Source organism: Gymnodraco acuticeps, unplaced genomic scaffold, assembly GCF_902827175.1.
Source record: "Gymnodraco acuticeps unplaced genomic scaffold, fGymAcu1.1, whole genome shotgun sequence".
In the NCBI taxonomy this organism is placed as follows: Eukaryota; Metazoa; Chordata; class Actinopteri; order Perciformes; family Bathydraconidae; genus Gymnodraco; species Gymnodraco acuticeps.
In genome coordinates this window covers 306,718-330,614 of record NW_022990266.1, presented here as the reverse complement: position 1 = coordinate 330,614, position 23,897 = coordinate 306,718, and the positions used below count along the sequence as shown (strand labels likewise).

The window sequence follows — 23,897 nt, the reverse complement described above, 5'->3', positions numbered from 1 at the left end:
GCTGCTTGACTAATGTAGCATTTAACAGTTATATACAGAGGAGTGCACATGAAATGACTTCATGGTAAAAAGATAGTATCGACTAGATGAGATAATCAGTCTGAGGCTTAAGTAACTGTTGACTAAGGATTTGGTGAAATGGTGTGACGGTGCTTTGTTTAGGCTTTGGATCTTAGGGACCACGATAACCATGTGTCTATTCGTTGGTATGTGTGTGTGTGTGTGTGTGTGTGTGTGTGTGTGTGTGTGTGTGTGTGTGTGTGTGTGTGTGTGTGTGTGTGTGTGTGTGTGTGCGTGCGTGTGCGCACTCTAACACAGGGGTATCTCCTCTTGCACTTTATATGTCATGCTATATTGTATTACCATGTCATAAATACCTGTGTATGCTGCTCTTGCTCTCTTGCACTTTTTGCATAACATGTATTTTGTTTTTACAAAGTTTGTAAAATGTAAATTTCTTAAATGGTTTTATGTGAGGGACTGCGGATGGAAATTAGCTGAAAGCTAAATCTGGCACTGTTACGCTTGAAACATTTGAATGTTTTAAGTGTTCATTACCGTGCATTGTCCCTGCCAAATAAACGATTAAATAAATCTGCTCTGTGCTCGCTCTCTACAGTAGCAGCGTTGCAGGAAATGATGCATTCAGGGACCCATCTGTTAGGGCCCAGCCTGGCCTCAGCTGGACCCTCTGCCCAGCAGGAGACATCTTATTCACACGCACGCACACACGCACACGCGCACACACACATAAAACACTTCCGTTTGAATCATCTGGATGAATAACTACATTTAAAATATCTGGTTCTTTGATAAGGTGGCAGGTAGATGTCTGAGGAATGTATCATGGAAAGCATTTTGGTTTATCATTATGAATGAAATGTGTAAATAAATAGCATTTCAGCAATAAATATTCCAGTTATTGAGCTTAAAATGCTGTTCCATGTACTGTAACAAATGAAAGATCTCATCATTGCGAACTGAGAACACAATCTGCAGTTTAAATCAATTCACTTTTTTCTATCATGGATGATTTCAGAAACCATGACACTGTGTTTAATTCACAAACATATTAATAAAGGATTGGCTTTTCTCCATAGCAACAGCAGCTGTTCATGTGTAATGTAATATTTAGACCCGTACACCTTGTTAGATTGAAGCAGGGTTTCTTTGAAAAATAATCTGAGGTTATGACTTCCGGTGAGGCACGAGGCTCCGACAGGAATACAAGGAGATCCGCACTAAACTTCGACAGAAGGGGATCGACTCGTTCATCATATACCCGGCAATTCTGAAAGTGAACAACAAGGGCACGAGGATGTCATTTAACTCGGCAGAAGAGGCGAGAGAAGCCCTTAAATCAACGGTGGACATGCGAGATGATCCTGGACATTGAATACGCTACCTGTGCCAACGGAGGAGATGGATCTGCAATAAGGACAGAGAAAAGTCTGGCACCTATGGGCAGGTAGACGCTATGTAGGTGATGTTCTATGCTTATTTTATATTGGACAATGTTCGTTAAGCCTCGATACTTGAATATGTTGAAATAGGGGCCAGTTTATTTTCAAATTATTGCAGATAAGAGTTCTAATGTTATTGTTTAATTGCCATGTTTATATGGTGTTAAGGTAATATTCCGCCCATACTATATACTTTAAATTCGAGTGATATGCGGCATACATAATGTACATTATAACGGAATAGGCTTGGGAAGCTGGAGGCGTGTTTTGAAAACTTTTTCATGCATCCACTGTTTACATTCATGGGCGCGTGATATGTATGACGTCATCGGCAGGCAACGGTCTGTATATGGGCTATACCATTTCATGAGAACGAGAGGGGGATGGTTGTAATGATACAGGTTGATCGGTTTAAAAGGGGTTTTCTATTCCTCAGTTTTACTGTTTGTGAGATCTGCTATGCTTTATCTTTATGCAAGGGGGGGGGGAACAATCAGTGTTCAGTGTTAGACGTAGCTAAGTGACGCTCACAGATGTTACCAAGAAGAGGGTCGAATGGGGGGGGAAAGGGGAGGGTTGTAACTCAGGGATCCACCACCAACTCACAACAGGTCCAGGGAATAAATACACATACAGATAAATTGGAACATTTGAATATTGTATCATTTAATGTAAGAGGACTTAACTCTCCGTATAAACGTTCAAAAATCTTAGATTTCTTGTGCAGAAAGAAGATAGATGTTGCAATGTTTCAGGAGACACACCTTAAACCTAATGACACTTCAAGGGTTCAAAACAGATTCTATAAACCTATTGTGGCATCAACTGATGGCACTCGCACTAAAGGAGCTATGATACTTATGAGGCGTAACATAAATGTATCAATTGAAAGGATTGGCTCTGACAATAAAGGACGTCTAGCCTATTGCTGCACATCTATTCAAGGTAAAAAAGTGGCTTTTGTTAGCATATATGCCCCGACAGTATTTGAAGCTGATTTTTTTCCCTCAGTTACTTCACAGTTACTGAAGTTAAATGACTACCGATTATATGTTGGGTCGGACATGAATGCTTTTGTAAACAATAACCTTGACAAATCTGCTGCAACTCTATCAAGTTCTCAAGAATCTGCTTCCAAAGCACTTAATCTCTTTATAACAGACTTAAACTTAATTGATGTGTGGAGGGTGCATAATCCATCTGCGAGAGACTATACATTTTTTTCCACGAGACATAAAACCTTCTCTCGAATAGACTACATTCTTATATCTTCTGGGCTGATGCCTTCAATACAGTCAATTGAGTTCCTACCCAGACATATCTCGGATCACAACCCAATTTTAGCTAATTTTAACTATGGAAATATAAAAAATGGGGCTACTAGATGGAGGTTCAACACGACCCTTTTAAAGAACAACACATTTATATCGCAATTGAGATCAAAACTGACCGAATTTATAATCTTGAATAAGAATAGCGTCACAGATGTGACGGTGGTCTGGGCCACCATCAAGGGTTTTATACGAAATAATGCTATACGGTTCAGTTCCCACCTACATAAAAGCCGACTGCAAAATATTTCTCACCTAGAAGAACAATGTAATATGTTGGAAAAAGTCCTAAAAGAGAGATACACAACAACAATAGAAAGTGAGCTCAAAACAAAGCAAGCAGAACTTAACGACCTATTAAGACACAGGGCAGAATATATGATCCATATAACCAAACACAAGTATTATGCAGAAGGCAGCAGACCAAGCCACCTTTTGGCATTAACTTTAAAACAACAAGAGGCTAAAAGGACCATACCAGCAATCAGATGTAATAAATGCGGAACAGTATCTTCTACAGAGGAGATAAATGAAACATTTAAAAATGACTTTAAAGAACTGTATTCAAGTAGCTCAGTCCCTTCTGACGAAGACTTCGCCACATTTTTTAGCGGGTTAGGCCTCCCTACATTATCATTAGATGACACCAAAACACTGGAGTCACCTATCACGCTGGAGGAGCTATATAAAGCTGTCAAAGCTATAAATAAGCCGGGTATAGATGGCATACCTGTGGAACTCTATTTAACATTTTGGGATATTATTGGACCGGTATGGTTAGAAACACTTAATTTTGCTACCAATAAGGGTATGTTCCACAAAGACTTAAATACGGCTCTGATTACGGTTATACCCAAACCTGGAAAGGACCCCTTTGAATGTTCTAACTATCGCCCAATATCACTGATAAATGCTGACCTCAAATTTTTTTCCAAGGTCTTAGCTATTAGACTTGAGACGGTGGTTGGGAAATTAATAAGCCCAGATCAAACAGGCTTTATTAAAGGGCGGCTCGCATCTGATAATATCCGCAGACTCCTGCACATTCTTGGCGCAACACATACAATTCCACCTGCCTGTGGCCTTTTGTTCTTAGATGCTGAAAAGGCGTTTGATCGCCTGGAATGGCCACATCTATGGAGGGTTCTGAAAGAATTTAAATTTGGAAATACATTTATTAACATGATTCAAACATTGTATGCGAATCCTACAGCTCGAGTATGCGTGGGAGGAAGCTTCTCCGACTTATTTGACATAAAACGGGGTACAAGGCAAGGAGACCCTCTGTCTCCTTTAATTTTCAATGTATCCATCGAACCACTGGCACAATTCATTAGGAATTGCCCTCAGATTTCCCCCATCACAATAGGTGGAACATCACATTCTATATCACTATATGCAGACGATACATTAGTCTACATGGCAGATGTTCAGCGAACCCTCCCCTGTGTCTTGGAAGTAGTGGAGCAGTTTGGGCAGCTTTCGGGATACAAGATTAACCTATCAAAATCAACACTGATGCTTCTTAACATAGGCCAAAGTGAAGTGTCCCTCCCACCCCAAATCAATGTTTCAAATGAGGTCCTCTATTTAGGTATTAAGGTTAGTACTTCCTTATCATCTATAGCTAAAACAAATTACTCTTTAGTTTTGAAGAAAATAGAAGAAGATATTACAAGATGGAAACACCTTCCAGCATCAGTCCCAGCCCGTTTATCGGTTGTTAAAATGAACATATTGCCCCACATAAATTTCGTAAGCTCAATGATCCCCCTAGCACCTCCAACAGGATACTGGCAAAAACTAGATTCTTTACTTCGATGCTACATCTGGAATGGTAAACGACCCAGTATAAAATGGTCAGCTCTTCAGTATAGGAAATCAGATGGGGGATTGGCATGCCCAAATTTTAAACTATATCATTGGGCATTCATATTAAGATCTCTCAGCTATTGGGTAGATGAAGATAAAATGTCATCTTGGAAGAATATGGAACAAGATTTAATAGCGCCGATAAGATTAAGGGACTTTCTCCTTTCAGGTATATCTACCAAAAAATGTGATTTACTGTACGGTCCAATTTGAACTTATATGATTAAAGTGTTCAGAGCATCAGGGACATTCCTAAACTTTAAGAGTGTGTGGTGTAGGTCATCTCCATTATGGAACAATCATAACCTATTGACTGGGGGAAAACCATTTAACAACAAAGCGGATAAAGGTATTAAAACTCTTCAGGACATTAATGGGGAAAATTGTATTCATGACTTTCAAAAACTGGTCTCTCAATATAATATTGATCAACACTCTCTCTTCTTTTACTTTAGAACAGGGGTCTGCCTGTAAAGCCTATGGGGTCCCCTGGGGGTCAGATTTGAAAGAACATCCTATTCTGAGTTGGGTGCAAAGTGCTCCCAAAAAAATAGTTTCGTTTATCTATAATAATCTTAACTCCCAGAAATGAAGCTTAGCGTAAGTTCAAGAAGGAAAACCATACCCCCTGGTGTTACACGTCACTGCAAGCTCTTCTCCCATTAAGTAATCAGGGGCGGTACTCCCCAGCTAGCAATCATTGCACCTGCTAAACCCTTTAAATCTGCTCTTCCCTCTCTGTCAGTTGTCATTTCAGGTGTCAACGCACAAGTGTACGCGTCACGGTGTTCATGGTTAAGCCAAGCAGCAGCAGGGCTTTGGCCCAGCTGAGGGCTTCGTTCCAGCTCCAGGCATTTATTCATCAGCTTCAGTCTCTTGAGAAGGCATCACTGGCATCAGGGCCGCCTAATGCAGCGCTTCCGGCTTCACGCGGAACGGGTCCTCATCACATGCGGAGTTTTACCCATTCTGGCTTCAACTACAACCCCTCCTGCAGGCAGGCAGGGCTTAAGCTATCCCATCGAAGCTATTCCTCCTGCGCTCACTTCAACAGGCGTCAGGTTAACGTTGGCAAAGGCAGTTGCAACAAATTCACGAGATGTTTCGTATATTGTTACGACATTTGGGTCATGCAGAGTGAGATCGCTACCCCTTAATAGAGGGGCGTGGCGTGTGCATGTGTGCGTGGGCATGGTATGAGCGAGCGGGATACATGTTTTTTAGAAATAAACGAGGCAGCAGGAAAGGAAGGTCTGCGATCTTGCGAAATCTATCTTGCGAAACAGGAGAGCTAAATAATGCAACGACCTCCCAAGAAGAGCTCGCCTCTCTCCAGTCTTTCCGATAAAATGGGTTATTGAACCAGAAGCGTGTTGCTTCTGCCCTGGGAGACGACAGAGAGTCAACCCCCCCCCCGTTTCCTCGACTACGGTCTGGGAGCCGACAGGAAGTTCAACACTATGCATTGCTACCTCTAGTCAGGGTTAAGGTGAGCTTCAGGCAGTGTTGGGGGTAACGTGCTACAGTATGGAGTTTCAGTAACGTATTACTTGCATTACTAATGCAGTCGGGTAATTACTCATTACAATGCTCAGTAACTAAACGCAGGTTCAAGCTTCAACACAGCGTTTCCTGAAATGAATGGCGTTTCGTAGGGCTTCTTTTCCTCAATGAACAAGTCGCTGCACATTATCCTGTTTATGACCAGATACTAAATAAATTAGGAATTCACTCCCAATATTAATTTAATGATTATTGACTAAATGATCGGTTTTCTCTTTTTCTTCTCCACTAAGAATATTCCGTTTCTTGGTGCACCAACGGCTAGATCTGCGACAACAACATCTCCTTGGCAGCAAGGCAAGTTTATTTATATAGCACTTTCAATACAAGGCAATTCAAATTGCTTTAAAAAATGAAAGACATTAAAAAATGGCATTTCAAATCAGTCATTTAAAAGGAAGCTAATAAAATAAACATTAAAAGAAAAAGTACATGGATCAAAGTACAGTGCAGTCTAAGATATGAATAGTTCAATTAAAAGCAGCGACAAAAGAAAAGTCTTCAGCCTGGATGTAAAAGTAGTCAGAGTTGCAGCGACTAAGGGCGCAACAACTAATCGACTAATCGATCAAATCGATTACCAAATTAGTTGCAACTAATTCAGTCGTCGATTCATTGTGACGTCAGCAGTGTGTTTACGTGCGTAAGCTCCAACGTTATTGGTCTTTTTATCAGTACCGGAGACATTTATAAATATATGTCATGTTTATTGCTACAAAAAACATTATATCGCAGTCTAGTGTCACAACTCGTTCTAATATGCAAAGGACAAACAAATGCGCCTATGATGTATTTTCGATCAGATGAGATCTCTCTCCCCCATCGCGAGGGGACGGGGCAGTTTACACACACAGCTGCTACATGCAGCAGAGCACACTGCGGAGGTGGCGGAGAGAACGCGCTCCGAGGTGTGGTTAACTTCACCCGCTTCGATGCGGAGAATGCTCGTTGCCAAAGTGCAATAAGAGTTTATCATGTAAGGGCGTAACACGAGCACTTTGTCTAAACATTTAGCAAAAGTGCTCCACATCCAGACGGAGGAATGCACCGGGTTCCACTGTCTTTCTAGCAGCTCCGTAGCTCCATTCACGAGTAACGTTCCCACGTCAGATGTTATGTAGGCTAGCAGCAACACACAGAGTAACTACATTATACAAACTCGGTTAATGATTAGAGGTAACTGAGTATTTATTAGTTTCAATTTCAGCTTTTCTGTTTACAGCCTGTCGACAGATTACTTAATACAATTCGGTAAATGCTCAGGGCAATCTCGATGACAAAGGTCAATGTTCCCCCCTTTCTACGCACGGAGATAATGTAATCTAATAGCGTGCAGGCCAAGGCTGGCTCTTCAAAGCAGATATTACGACGCGCTTTAATGTTCCCATCATCGTTCAGCGGAACTCTTTCAGCCTTAAGTCAAGTAGGAGAAACTATGCGTGCACCGGCTATTCGGGTAATAATATTAATAGCGTCTCTCCCCAGTTCAAATCACCCACTGCTCAGGGAGATCTCCTAATGCGTTGCCTTCACGCATCTAGCGTTCAAATACAACATTACTAAACTACAACTCTGCTCAACTGGGAAAAGAGAAGAAGAAACAGAAGAGACTCCTCCAGGAGCACAGCGTTCCTAATCATGAGGAACTACAGGCCCAGTCTCACACCGGAGTTCCTAGCCATCACATCAAGCTCATGGTATTATCGTTCCTCTAACCAACTGCGTGCATCCACATAAACGTCTTCAACGACAGTTGCTCTTCCTCACCGGGCAACCGTACTTTGCATGCGGATTCTTCGGCACGCATCATCTCCCGTTTCCTGGACGTGGCATCCGCCGGCCTCACGACGACCGTGTTTTCCCCGACTTAAGGACGTGCACCGCACATCCTCCGTTTTGGGGGGGGATATCTGCATGAGATCATTCGCATAGCGGCACACTCAGATTTCCACTATTTCTACACATTTATTATCACACTTGCTGGATCTAACACTAGCGTCCCTCCATCATCCTCACTTCAGATGATAGAAGACAGTCTTAATCACTCAATCAGCTCATCAGCATCTATGACTCATCCCGGCACACTTAACGCTAATTAAGATATACTATATCATGGGTCATGTCTCAGTATTTAACTAAGTGTACGTCTTTTCTGCGTGCATCCTGCACTTCATTCATATTCTCGGGTTCATGCTCACTTGGCTCGTGGTAAACCAGGTTACGATATTCATGCATCACCGTACTCAAGCTAACAGCTCTCGGGCATTATATCGTCTACATCTCCCTCTTCACCGGACATCGGCTCGTGCCGCCAATCAAGATCTCTTCAGTTTACCTATGGTAAATATGCATATAACTGGTAGTGGCGTCTAATAGCATATCATGGCTTTCGTTCAGACAGGTGCAGCCATTCAAGGCATATCTCCCTCCTCCCTGCCAACTCGGACGGTGGTCCTCCTCCGCCTTCATATCCCACATTCGCCCGGTGGGTGGGTGATTGGGCGATAGAGTGGGTGGGGGGTGGGCTATGGAGTGGGTGGGTAGCTGGGTGGGATGTAGGATAGAGGGATGGGATTGAATTAATCCAAAATGTTGTGCAACCTGAATTGTCTTCTGTACTGTGTTGTAAATTGAAGATGTTGCAATAAAAAATGTATGATAACAAATAAATAATCTGAGGTTATGAAATCTGCTGGTTGTAGCTAAACCTGTGGCAGAGTAAGAATATGAATTTGAATTTGAGTCCTGTGTTACCATGTTCAGGAACACTGAGGGAATTGTTTAAATAACCTTTTTAGATCAGAATAGTGAATATAACATAATGCTCAGTTCACTCCCCAGAAATAAAAATCCTAATTAGAATTTCCCAAAATGCCAAATTAAAACTTAAGTTTTAATCAGCTGAGTTTGATGTGCCTCTGCAGTGCAGTGCTGCTGTTTGTTTATTCCTCTCTATCCAAATAGATGTATTTCTTTGGATGCTTTTTAACGGATCATTACCCTATCACATGAATACACTGCTCTGTACATTATTACATAACCATAATCACATGCTTTTGCAACTTAAAATCAATTTAAGTTTAGAGACTGATGATGACACAATATTTGTTGTGTTAGTCGTCTTAAAGCTCTTGCGAGCAAGAAGTGAGGGCCATCCAGAGTAACATACAGCTTTTTAGAGAGTTCAAAGACAGCGCGACATCCTGTCATATAACAGCCCTGGACCAGGTAATGCTGTAAATCACTAAAACACATGACATTATACACTGAAGGGAATTTCCCTGAGGTGTCTTTAAGACCCCAGGTCAATGTTTGCTTGTCTTCCCACGGACCCTCATCTTGCAGTGTTATTGGATGACAATACTCACTAAAGGCTACATTTCAAACACGCATAAACCTCTTTGTTCTGTCTCCATCCCTCCTCTCTTCCTGCTTAGCCGCGTGTCTGGTGATCGGCTGTGTGGTCTTCCCTAACGGCTGGGACTCGGAGGTGGTGCGGGACATGTGTGGGGAGGACACGGGGAAGTACAGCCTGGGAAACTGCTCGGTGCGCTGGGCCTACATCCTGGCCATCATCGGCATCCTGGACGCCCTCATCCTCTCCTTCCTGGCCTTCGTGCTCGGAAACCGGCAGACTGACTTCCTGCAGGAGGAGCTGAGGGCCGAGAGCAAAGGTGGACGGTCATCTGCATTTGAATAATACTACAGGGGACAGACTGGGCAAAAAAAAGGCTGTTTCAACAGCGCATTAAGTCGTTTGCTTCTAAAGTTACAGACAGCATAAACACTGTAGTGATCACATTCACACAAATATAGACTGAACTAAACAATAATTGAAACTAATACATCAACACCAAAATGCTCTGCACACACACACACTGATGTTTCCAGTTGTTCAGTGTCATCACACTTCACTTCGCTCAATTTGGTTGCAGTTATGCTGGGTATTATTTGAGGGCTCCAACGCTAAATACTGTAATAATGAAAATACTTGTGGTAGAAGCTGTCCTTCCTGTGGAGGAGTCAGTTAAGGACAGCAATGAATGAACAATGGGGCTACATCCATCACGCCAATGTAATATAATAATAAATGAGTACTTATTATGCCTTAGATCCTTTGAATAGTAAAATGCATCACAGTCATCCTCTTCAGTCATTCCACTTTCCTCCAGTCGTGGGTATCTTGGATGGAGCTTTGAATCCAACGGGACAGTATAGTACTGGAGTAAAGTATTTAGTATGTACTAAGTATAGTAGTATAGTATCGTATATAATATTCCGCTATAAGGCCTGTATCAATAAACTTGAGAGTCAGCTGACATGTAAATAAAAGAATAAATGAATTCACTTTTTTTCTTTTTTACAGATTTTGCTGTGTCAAGGGTAAGTTCACATTGTTGTGTTTGAGTGTCTGTGTGCGCTAATGCATTTCATTTTTGAGAGCCACAACACTCAGAGTTTGATCTATTAGGACAAAAAGTATTTTTCTTTTTAAAATGGAATGCGTTATACTGTATATGTGCAAGGAATCAGCAGCAAGTGACTAATGCTCAAAAAATAGTAAACTAAATGTTTTAAATGTTTCAGTAAGCAACTTTCATTGCATGAATTTTGGAAAATATATTCCATACATCCATGGAGTACTTTATTAGAAGTGTTTTCCCACCTTTAGTTATTACCGGGGGGGGTCATCATAGCCTAGATTAGCAGTCCATGTGCTGAGAAGGCACACTGCCCAGATGCCAGTGTGTGGGTTTGAACCGGTGACAATGTGCAGCACTGAGTCAAAAGAGCAAAAAACACTTTAAGACCAACTTTGATTAAAAAAAATGAATAAAGCATGATGATCTTATTTGAAACTGCTTTCTCTCTTCAGCTTCATCATGGCTGGGTCAATATCACTATAAAGTAACTTTGGTGTCCCCATCAGAATCACTCAGTTATCATGAAAATGTAGCAGAATAATGAAACTCTGAGGTCTTATTATAAAAGGCCAAACATTTACACACATATCAGTACAATGATAAGTCTCTTGAAATGTGTTTTCTTCATTTCATACCGTATTTTTTCATTGGATGTATGTGATTTTGGCATGTCCCACACACTACTCTGCTAACTACAGTGTGTGTAATAAGTGGTTAAATCATACTACATTTAAAAAAAAAAAAAAGAATTATATGGTTTTATTGTCCACAACGAGTTATTTGATCAAAACGAGTAATTTTGATCATGTATAATCTATTTTCATAATAATATTGAACATTTTGCATGTGTCCCTCACATTTGCTGTCCACCCTGTCATTAAGGGGGTAACTGCTCCATAAAAAACCCTCTGATGTTTTCAGTGACATCACTATCACCATTTTGTCTTTCCTCAATGGAGGCTGAGACATTGGCTAGTTGCAGAGTACGTTTTTTAACTTATATTTCGAAATTTTAATCATATTATGTGTGTAGTTGGATGTTGTCAAGCTTAACATGTCCACTCTGTCATAGTGATTTGTCAATTAATATTAAAACCTTTCAGAAATTCGAAATATATCTGTTAAGGCCCTGATACACCAGGCCGAAATCGGCCGTTTTCGTTAGTCGGACGACGAAGCGTGCCCTGTCGCCCAAACTCAATTTGGTGTGTCCCGCACCGTCGGCCGTGACACGCCTTATTTGGCCTTTCATGGCTGACGCATGGCAGATTCAACATGTTAAATCGGCCATGCGTCGGCCACAGGCAGTCGGCCAAATAAATCACTCTGATCGCTTCCGCCTCTTGAGAGACTGTTGCTTGAGAATGTCTTCCACAAGCAACACTCCAATGGCTGATAGCTCCAGTGCCGCACGAAACATGTTTTCGATGGACAAGAGTGAAAATGGAACGCACACGCTATTTGTTGTTTGTTTATATCACGCAGTCTGTTCTTCTTCTCTGTCTTCCGGTTGTTGCCTCTTTTGAATGACAAATACACACTACCGCCGCCTGCTGGTAAGGAGAGTTATTGCCACTCACGCATGCGCAGTTCGTACGTGCTCGGCTGAAGTCTTTGCGGTGTGTTCCAGTCGGTTCCAGTGCGACACATGGCCAAGACGCAGGAGAACACGGCGACGCAACAGTCAGCGTCGGCGTGTTCTCTGATGACTGCTTGGTGTGTCAGGGCCTTTAAACAGTACACAGTCACCTTGCTAACTGAATCATGTTGCTAACTGAAGGTCCACCATGTGCTCATTAAATGCTAATATTAGCCAAACATTTCCACCCTGTCATTGTCCACCCTGTCAACAAAGTCTCAATCCCTGATAGTCCAATAGCAACGCTTGGTCAGGGTCCCGTGGCGTGCAGTTGTGACGCGCCGAGTCTCCTTCAGCTTCATAAATGGACGCAAAGAGCTTTCAACTGATTGCAATGTATTCCCATCGGCGGCGGTATTTGACGCTCAGGGAAGCACCGCATCGGTCCATGTCGGCGGCAGTTAAAGGCAATGTGAGCGTCCATTCCCATTGGATAACGGAGGATTTTACACCCGGAAGTAAGTATTCTCCTTACTGTAGATTGATTTTACAGTGATATCTGCACTACTCATCAACTCAAAAACACCAGATTATCCTTGTTAATTACACAACATTGATTGGTTTAAATTGTGTACAATGCTTTTGTATTTTTCCCCATCGATTCGGAGAAACAAATATTTTTTCAGAGTTTAGGATGGCCGAAGACACTACACTACCCAGAATTCTCAGCTATCGGTCCGCTTTACTCGACAAACCCCGTGATTAGTTCTCAAGCTCTGTGATTGGTTGACCTCCAACTGCATTTCATATGAAAAAAAACGTTTCGTAAAAGATAAAATCATACTTTATTGAGCAGTGCTTGCTTTACTCTTTCAAAGTCATCACATGAATGCATTGTAATAAATGGTTTGGCTGCATTAACTATTACACATCTGTCATAGTTCTTTATTTATCTACAGAGATCGGGCATCAGAATAGACCGGAAACTATTCTTTTACCGTTCTGTTTTAATTTCACAATAAAGTTAGTAGTAATATTTATTTTTGATATTATTGTTTTTTTATTAACTACTAGACAGCTGGGTCATGTTAAGACCATCTTTTCTGTGTTGCTGTGGGTTTTTTCCATCGCTTTTGTGTTACAAATATCAAAACAATAACAAAATATATCCGTCTTAAACTAAACCAGAAACAGCAGTTATTTTATTTTGTTAACACTGTAAACTTGACAGCTTTTTAACCCAAAACACCTACTGGTTAAAGCACGTTATTACACGTTTAGAGTAATTGCAATGCAGGTAGATTGTGTTGCTTTTTAATGACTGTTTAAAATGCCTTTTTCTTAATGTCTTTCATTTTTGTAAAGCACTTTTGAATGTGTTATATTTGATGAAAACATTTCAATATTAAGAGTACATACAAAATAGTGGGAAAGTAGAAGGTCAATGATATACAGTGGGGCAAAAAAGTATTTAGTCAGCCACCAATTGTGCAAGTTCTCCCACTTAAAAAGATGAGAGAGGCCTGTAATTTTCATCCTAGGTATACCTCAACTATGAGAGACAAAATGAGAAAATAAAAATCCAGAAAATCACATTGTCTGATTTTTAAAGAATTTATTTGCAAATTATGGTGGAAAATAAGTATTTGGTCAATAACAAAAGTTAATCTCAATACTTTGTTATATACCCTTTGTTGGCAATGACAGAGGTCAAACGTTTTCTGTAAGTCTTCACAAGGTTTTCACAAACTGTTGCTGGTATTTTGGCCCATTCCTCCATTCAGATCTCGTCTAGAGCAGTGATGTTTTGGGGCTGTCGCTGGGCAACACAGACTTTCAACTCCCTCCAAAGATTTTCTATGGGGTTGAGATCTGGAGACTGGCTAGGCCACTCCAGGACCTTGAAATGCTTCTTACGAAGCCACTCCTTCGTTGCCCGGGCGGTGTGTTTGGGATCATTGTCATGCTGAAAGACCCAGCCACATTTCATCTTCAATGCCCTTGCTGATGGAAGGAGGTTGTCACTCAAAATCTCACGATACATGGCCCCATTCATTCTTTCCTTTACACGGATCAGTCGTCCTGGTCCCTTTGCAGAAAAACAGCCCCAAAGTATGATGTTTCCACCCCCATGTTTCACAGTAGGTATGGTGTTCTTTGGATGCAACTCAGCATTCTTTCTCCTCCAAACACGTCTAGTTGAGTTTTTACCAAAAAGTTCTATTTTGGTTTCATCTGACCATATGACATTCTCCCAATCCTCTTCTGGATCATCTAAATGCTCTCTAGCAAACTTCAGACGGGCCTGGACATGTACTGGCTTAAGCAGGGGGACACGTCTGGCACTGCAGGATTTGAGTCCCTGGCGGCGTAGTGTGTTACTGATGGTAGCCTTTGTTACTTTGGTCCCAGCTCTCTGCAGGTCATTGACTAGGTCCCCCCGTGTGGTTCTGGGATTTTTGCTCCGTTCTTGTGATCATTTTGACCCCACGGGGTGAGATCTTGCGTGGAGCCCGAGATCGAGGGAGATTATCAGTGGTCTTGTATGTCCTCCATTTTCCAATAATTGCTCCCACAGTTGATTTCTTCACACCAAGCTGCTTACCTATTGCAGATTCAGTCTTCCCAGCCTGGTGCAGGTCTACAATTTTGTTTCTGGTGTCCTTTGACAGCTCTTTGGCCTTGGCCATAGTGGAGTTTGGAGTGTGACTGTTTGAGGTTGTGGACAGGTGTCTTTTATACTGATATCGAGTTAAAACAGGTGCCAGTAATACAGTTAACAAGTGGAGGACAGAGGAGGCTCTTAAAGAAGAAGTTACAGGTCTGTGAGAGCCAGAAATCTTGTTTGTTTGTAGGTGACCAAATACTTATTTTACCGAGGAATTTACCAATTAATTCATTAAAAATCCTACAATGTGATTTCCTGGATTCTTTCCCCCCATTCTGTCTCTCATAGTTGAAGTGTACCTAGGATGAAAATTACAGGCCTCTCATCTTTTAAGTGGGAGAACTTGCACAATTGGTGGCTGACTAAATACTTTTTTGCCCCACACTGTAAATATAGAATAGAACATATCAAGAAGATACTGTAAGTCAGGGCTTCTCAAACTCCGGACCAAGGTCCGGATCCGGACCGAACTGAAAATCAATCCGGACAGAACTCTGTGTCCCATTATATAAATAAAATCAGATTCTGATGTAAATTAATGTATATTTTCTTGTGTCTGACGCGTTGTGAGAATGAACGTGCATATATATTTACTTGTGTGCGCGAGCGTGTCACACGCATTGCAGACCGCAAGTTAACCGCAAGTTTACCTTGACTTTCTAACGCTTCGAATGCCTTTTTTGCCGAGGTTCAAGGCATTGGCTACAGACAAACAGTGCCATTTCTCCCACTAGTTCAAGCCATCATACTGTATGTATTGAATGTGTGTGTGTATACAGGGGCGCCGTTTGCCGACAGGCAAGGCAGGCAAGTGCTTGGACCTGAAGGGGACCCCCAAAGAAGGTAGATTGAGAGAAGGTCCACAGCAACGACAACATGAAACACCCTTTAATTTACTGCAACGACATGTCGGGAAACCCCCCCAAGGGGGCCCCATGCAAAGCGTGCTGAAACTGCTTCTTAATTTCAGTTTCGTTAGGACTTTACTGGCATTGATCCGGACCAGTGACCTTGTATAAAATTCACAAGTGGTCTTTAACAAAAAAGTTCGAGTACCCCTGCTGTAAGTGATCTCTACAATAAAACAGTTAAAAAATATTAAAAATAGATTAATAGGAGGATGTGCAAAACAGACAAACTAAGTATTCTTTAAACATTAAAGAATACTTTAGGTTAAGGTCTTCTTTTAAATAAGAAAAAAGCTTTGGGGGTATCAATCTATACATAATAAGCCTGACAAAGTACTTAAAGTCTAATATATTGCATGGTTTGTTTTGGAACTTGACAATCAACTTTCCTGCAATGTTAACTATGTTGAAGCACTTATTTTAACCAATATTATACATATTTATTATACTCTTATAAGATGTATGTAGATAGTATAAGAAATGTGTAGAATACGACAGTTTAATGGTGGAAGTATACACACATATTGATAGATGTCTTGTAATGCACTGTTGAGGAACCTGTGACCCAAGTTTTTCATTCATTGCATAACTACACCGTAGTTGTGTATATGATATGTCAATAAACCTTTGAAAATCTTGAAATCTTGAAAGGGATGTACAAAATAGCCATTACATACAGTCTTTAATGAACGATTAGAGAATAACGAGTAATGAATATGCTTTATATGGATCTGCAGATAAATATTTAGTCTTCTCAAGCACCAACTACCAAATATCTCGCCTGATTGTTGGCACTCGACAATCACCTTCACTGAATTTTACTCAGGTGTAACTAAAGTCTGATTTAAGGGTTGTTTATATTTCACATCATTAATCAGAATCTGTAAAGTAACTAAAATAAATGTAGTGGAGTAAAAATACCAGGTTAACCTTAAAGAAAACCCTCAGGATTATAAAAGACCCCCATCACCCCAGCCACAAACTGTTCTGTCTGCTGCCGTCTGGCAAGCGGTACCTCAGCATCCGGACTAAAACCACCAGACTCAGAGACAGCTTCATCCCACAGGCCATAAGACTATTAAACACCTGAACTTAGAAACAACATCCATAACATTCATCTGGCTGCTACTTAGAAATTATTTATCTAATATATCATATATTCCAATCACTTGTATGTAGGCCTACTCTTATTGCACTATTTCACTTTTTACTATTTTTCTTTTTGTATTTACTTGCACTAACCTAAGGGCGGGGGGGGGGGGTAGGACACGTTCGATTCCTGTTTTGGATAGTGTGCCATCGATGGGTTTCATTCCATTTCAAAGTGCTGTTTGATGCTCAGCGTAAACTTTGCGCACTGCCACTCCAACATCCAATCACTGAGCTTGAGGACTAATCACAGGGTTTGTCAAGCAAAGCACATGGTGTAGTCCCAAACGATAGCTGAGGATTTTGCCATCCTGAACTGTGAAAAAATATTTGTTTCTCCGAATCGAAGGGGAAAAATACAAAAGCATTGTACAACATTTAAACCAATCAATGTTGTGTAATTAACAAGGATAATCTGGTGTTTTTGAGTTGATGAGTAGAGCAGATATCACTGTAAATCAATCGACAGTAAAGAGAATACTTACTTCCGGGTGTAAAATGCTCCGTTATCCAATGGGAATGGACGCTCACATTGCCTTTAAGTGCCGCCGACATGGAACGATGCGGTGCTTCCCTGAGCGTCAAATACCGCAGCTGATGGGAATACATTGCAATCAGTTGAAAGCTCTTTGCGTCCATTTATGAAGCTGAAGGAGACTCGGCCCGTCCCAACTGCACGCCAAAGGACCCTGACCAAGCGTCGCTATTGGACTATCAGGGAGTGAGACCAGGGGCGGACTGGGACTACAATTCAGCCCTGGAAACTGACCCAGTCCAGCCACATGAAATGTCAAATGTTAGAAATCCGCTGTTTATTATTTAAAGTTGTACGTCCGATTCGCTCCTTTTTTCCTCTCTGTACACAGCTCCAGTTTGGGCATTGACCTGTCATCAGATTTCATTTTTAGTTGCTGCTGTAGCGGAAGTTTAGTACAATTATGTTTGATGAAATACTCCAAATCTCCACCCTCCACAATTGCACTTGCTTCAGTTGCTTGCTACTTTTTAAGGGCGGTGATACAGTACGAACTGAAGTTGATGTGATTTGATTGGATTGTGAGGCATGACGTGAGCGTCATCTGATTGGTCAATCCCTCAATTTTTTTTCACCAAGGGAAGCCCATTTCGGCTAGACTCCTCTCGCAACAGAGAGTGCAATCTACTGTTTCACCATAACATCTAGAGGGGCGCTGTTTCACTCTTTGTAAAATACTCAATGAGAATGGGGGAGAGATGGGCCGGCAGAATAATTACCGAAACTAAACTAAGTGTTTTTAGTTATTTATTAATATTATAACTACAATCCAAAAAACAGGGGAAGCCTGGCTTCCCTTGTTCTCCAGGAGAAAACGCCACTGAGTTCAGGGGATAATTCTCACCCACCTCTTGCTCTTGCCCTGCACTTGTATGTGCCAGTTGAGCTGGTTCTTCCAGCAGCTCAACTCTGTCCCTCATCATGAACGCAGGAGGCTGGCTGTATATCTGAACTCGCGCCCTCATCATTCTCTTCATCATCTTGCATTTGTTCTAAGCTGCTGCTGATAGTGCTTGTAGCTGCCAAAAAGGTCTGTCAATTTGCGACATTTATATGCTTCACCTGCGAGTGACTTCACCTTTTTTTCTCTTGCCTTCTCGGCCCACCTTTTTCTTTTCGTTTTCTTTGATTTGTATCCATGTTTTTTCATTCTCCCTGTCTGCCGCGGCGTCTAATCCCTTCTCTTCGTGTGGCCGGTCTTTTTAATTCTTCGTGTGTTATTATTTGACATATAAGAACCACACAACTGCATTAGCGGCCGCTGTCGCCCTCTGTCGGCCGTCAGCGCAACTTAATAGATGACGTTAAACAATTTTTCTTTAAAGGGCCGGCCGGCCGTCAACGGCTCTTCACGACCGGCCGTTCTGTGGTTCTCCAGATTCTACAGATGGCCAGTCCGCCCCTGAGTGAGACTGTGTTGACCCTGTCAGCAAGCCTTCCATAAATAATATAAAATGTACATTTTCAGAAAGCTATAGTCCCTTTACTTTTTCCATTAACTGAAATGTATTGTTGAGAAAGGGACTATAGCTTTCTGAAAATGTACATGTTATAATCACTATGTAATTACAATGTATTTATTCTTTGAATTTTGTCCATTACAGGGTGGATACATTTTGCTGTTTGCATGTACTTGCAGTTCATTTATAAAAAGTGTGGGAGCTTGACCAACATCCATTTCTTTTTGTGACCAACTTTTTTTTGTTTTTTTTTGCCCTCACAAAAGGGACTTATATACACAGATACAAATTATATAGACAATATAGACAATACAAAAAGAAAAAGAAAAGACAAAGAAAGAAAGAAAAGATATAGGGAATCCCTTTCCCATGCCACCCCGTCCCTCCCCCTTCCCACCCATCTTGCCATTTCACAGAAAATCCTACCTGATGTTTGTTAGCAATCGTCTGAGTTCATTTATCTATTATATTATTTATATTATTGCAAAACAATTTATCCACATAAAATACATTCATACCTTTTTTTCCACATAACATTTCATCTGTTTAAGCTGAATTGAGATGAACTCCTAATAATCTACAATTGCACCAAGGTGTGCATATATGTACAATCATAATTTACATGAATGATATTACCCGATCAGCAGCTCTTTGAATAGCCTCTAATGTTTCCCCCTTAGCCTTATTAGCAGAAGCGATTGACAGCTCTGAGATTAGTAGGTCATGGAAGGATGATATCCATTGCTTAATAAATAAAGTATGTGGGGGTTTCCATCGTATTACAATTACTTTTTTACCAACATCCATTTCTAACAGCATAACGTATATTTGATACAATGAATATGAAGTTTAATGGAAAATCTCAGATTTTTTTTTTGGAAATGGGGAAGTCTCAAATGCACCGTATGGTGATATTGACCCGGCTACTCACTACGAATGGACGGAGTAAGAGCAACATTAGTGTGTGTGACGTGTGGACAGCATGTCTCCCTGCATGCTCTCAGATCAGTCCTCTCTGTGAGACACTGGTGGTGTCCTCTGTCTGTTTTAAAGGACAGTGCACTGTGAACCCCTTTGCCCTTCTGTGTGTTAGATTCCACTCATTGTAATATGTAGTTATTTGTGATTTATGCCACTGATGGAATTACATTCGGGTTAACTTTATTCTTTTATTCATTTAACAGGGACAGTGCACAGTAATACAAATGTCTGTAAATGTGCCAGAGTTAGCCAAGAGGCTATCTTTCATCTGTAGTCCCTGGGCAGATGTTGCAAGTCACCCTAAAAGTACATTTCATAAAAAAAAAAAAAGTAAATACATGCAACGTACAATACTGAACTTCATTTAGAAAGAGGGAGGAGAAGAGGCAATGAAGAACCATCCTTCATGTTAGGACATGCCGTTACTTCAAACATAAAGGCAAGTGTCCTCATCACATGTTTAACTGCAGTAGGCCTAATGGAGTTGTTGGAAGGGAAAAGGAAAATCTGAGGGAACATGTATTGTAAAGGTGCATTAATGTATCTCTTTATGCTTTCACCCGTGCACTGACTCATGTCAGAGCCCTCTCTGATGAGCTGAGAAAACTATCCACAATGATAAACTATAAATGATGATGGTGTGATGACATGGCGGCTGTCTTTTAGTGTTTCCAGAGCCAGACATTAGGAAGCCAAAGCTGAACCCTATCAAAAAAAGCATGGATCGTCTTTTTATATCACCATTCATCTGTATGGCCATAATATCAACAGCTGCTCATACTTAAACTCCTTGACCTTAAAGAGCAACTTGCAGGTTAGACACACCAGTGAATACATGTGTAGGAAATTTTAAATGATGTATACACCGCTGTGCATAACTGTGTAATATGTAGCCAATAAATTCCACATTGTTGGTAAAATAATATTTTGGCCTGCCCCGAATATTTTTTCTGTAGCCCCGGACAATTCTACCTCAATAATACAATACATTAACCGTGCTTTACGTGAACCTCATCATGACACTATAGAGTGGCGAAGTCACGCCCATCTACTTCCGGTCCATGGGACCTTATTTCGGAAAAATAATGTATTGAAGTCAATGGAGAGAGAAAACGTATCTTTCGATCCCGTTTTAATTGTGCCATGAATTACACATATGATGTTTGTCAATCTTAGAAAATAATTTCCATATAAAAAAAGTCACAGTTTGTCGTAAAACTGTTGAATTATAAGACTATGAAAAATACACAACTAGAAAGACTACAAATCCCAGAGTCGTGTAAGTGATGTCACAATTGTTTTCTTCCACTAAGAGATAGCTAAGATCAGCGCCATATCTATATGGCGCTGGCTAAGATAATATAACTTTAACAAGATGCCTGTGTGCTTAGTACCAGGTTGTTATCATACCAGCAATGGGTCTTGCTCGTTCTTTCGCTTCCTGTCTGATGAAAGGACCAGGAGTGGCTGGATCAAGTTAGCTACCTAGCTAGTAGCTAGCACGTTAGTTAGCATTACAGCCTTGTAATTTTTATTAGCCTTAATATGAAGTAACATTAAGTAACCCAAAATATTAAACAGTAAGAGTAGTAGTCATATTTCGTGAACCCTTTGAAGAGTACTGTCACCGGTGTGATCATTCTATATAGGGTTGCCAACTTCCAGAAATGGAAAAACGGGACACAGGTATGTGTCCCCCGCGCGTGAGCGCACGAAGATTTTCGGATTTCTGGCGGATTTAGTTACTTTTTTTTGTTACTTTATTTCGGTTTTAGGGTTATGTTATTTAATTATTTTGGGGGAGCCAGCCCCCTAGGGTTTGAGGGGTCAAACCCCCCAAAACCCTCAAAATGCATAGCAAACTATGCATACCTATAACACAATACAAACACAATGGTCTTACACCTGCATTAGGCTACTACATCACATTGTACATCAGCATGTTCAAATCGGATAGGTGGGACCTAGGGACATCTGGGACCTAGGGACATCTGGGCACCTCGATGTACAATTGGCTATTTTGTCCAAAATGTTAAAAAATAAATATTTGAAAAATGGTATTAAGTAATGCAAAGTATACATGATGTGAACATGCACGGTACATCATTATTAGACTTAATGTTATCCTTCAACCAACCATTTCCCCAGCATTTTCCCATCAATCAGCTGACACACACACACACACACACACACACACACACACACACACACACACACACACACACACACACACACACACACACACACACACACAGGGCCGCCCCTGGCCAACTTGGGGCCCCAAGCGACATTGTGAGATGAGCCCCCCCCCAACCGACAGGAGTAAAAACATTTTTTTTGGAAACAAAGTAGGCTACTTTGCAAATATAATTCCTGTTCATTATTATTATCAACACAGTTACTTTTTTATACAGTGAGGTAAAGGGTAAATGTGCATGTATGTCGTTCAGTATGCGTTTACAGGTGAATACGTCTGCATTTCCTGCCAAATACTAGCCTCACAAAGATTAAAATATAATGAATGCAAATAAACTACTTCTACTAATAATAATAATAATCATAATCAATTCAATAATATAAATACTATATTATTTTATTATAATATAGTTGTAATATAGTCGAGACAAAACATGCTTATGACATGCTCAAAAACTGATATTTCTTAAATCTATATTCAAATGTAGTTCCCTCTGTCAGCAATGTATCAACAACTACACACATTTCTATCAGTATTTCTCTGTGTTGTGGTTGACATGATGATGACTGTTAGGAGTTAAGGGGAGAGGCTGAGCATCACCATGAAATGTGCAAATTGACATAAAAATGAATAAGAGGGGAACAAATGCTCCATGTTATTTTAGACAGACAGTTTATCACTCTTCCTCCTGTACATTAGCAGATAAAAGGCATAACATACTTGAATGAATGGTAAATAAAGAATGCTAGAAATAACTGCATCTCCATTAGCCTATATGCTATGCAGAGACTGCCTTCTTCATGTCGTGAATTGCAGCTGATGTTTTAATATGGCAATTGGCAATTTGACTTATACAACATTTGCAAGTTGTACATTTGACTCATACAATAACCCACCTTCGAGTGATGCTCTAGTTTCTTTATGTTTTAGTTTGTTTCCCTCTTGCTTGCTCCGGACTGAAACTGTCTTTTCACCGACATCTCTTCACCTGCACTAGTGGCCGTATCAAAGCCGTGATTGGTCAAGATGTCGATTCATTGCAACGGTGTCGGGTTACATACGTGCTCCCCTTGTCACCTCTCACTCTCGCGGGGGGGGGGGGGGGGGGGGGGCGGAGAACTGAGCGGAGAACTGCGCACAGCAGCTGAGGCCCTCTGGGCGGGGCCCCCTGCGCAAGGCGGGGCCCCATGCAGCCTGCGTGATTGGCCTGTAGGGAGGGGCGGCCCTGCACACACACACACACACACACACACACACACACACACACACACACACACACACACACACGCAGAAGACCCGAGACAGATCTCCACTCACGGGCTTTATCCAACTGTGTTTTTCTTCCACTGTTTGTTGTAAGACACAAGTATTTTCTTTTTAGAAGGGCCAGGGCCCAGAACCACATCCTCTCTCTCTTCTCCTCTTTCATTATCACCTCCTCCACCGGCAGCGCTCATTTCCCCACACGACTGAACAAACAGTGATGCCGCGCCCGCGGCCCACCGGAGAAAATCTCACACACACACGTGCGAGCATTGTGCCTGCCCTGTCAACTGAGCGGTCCTAGTGCCCTTCGCATACAGCACACAAACACACAGGCACGCAGCCAGACACACTGCATTGCGCGCAAACAGAAACATATTTTTTATTTTTCCCTTGTAAAGGGAATCCGGGACAAAACAAAGTCCCGTACGGGACACGCCCCTTTTGGCTCAAATACGGGACATCCCGGCTAATAACGGGACGGTTGGCACCCTAATTCTATAA

General features: G+C 41.3%; 1 protein-coding gene across 3 annotated transcripts in view; it reads left to right on the top strand.

The window, feature by feature from the left end:
• The window catches only part of lhfpl4a (LHFPL tetraspan subfamily member 4a), a 41,921-nt gene that overhangs the window by 10,300 nt on the left and 7,724 nt on the right, over window positions 1-23,897 (top strand). For 2 of the 3 annotated variants that reach the window (XM_034220731.1, XM_034220730.1), the window contains exons 2-3: window positions 9,667-9,903; window positions 10,596-10,612. In XM_034220731.1, coding sequence (XP_034076622.1) covers window positions 9,667-9,903; window positions 10,596-10,612 — 254 coding nt within the window. The remainder of the gene's footprint in view (window positions 1-9,666; window positions 9,904-10,595; window positions 10,613-23,897) is intronic. The other variant, XM_034220732.1, reaches the window with a different exon arrangement.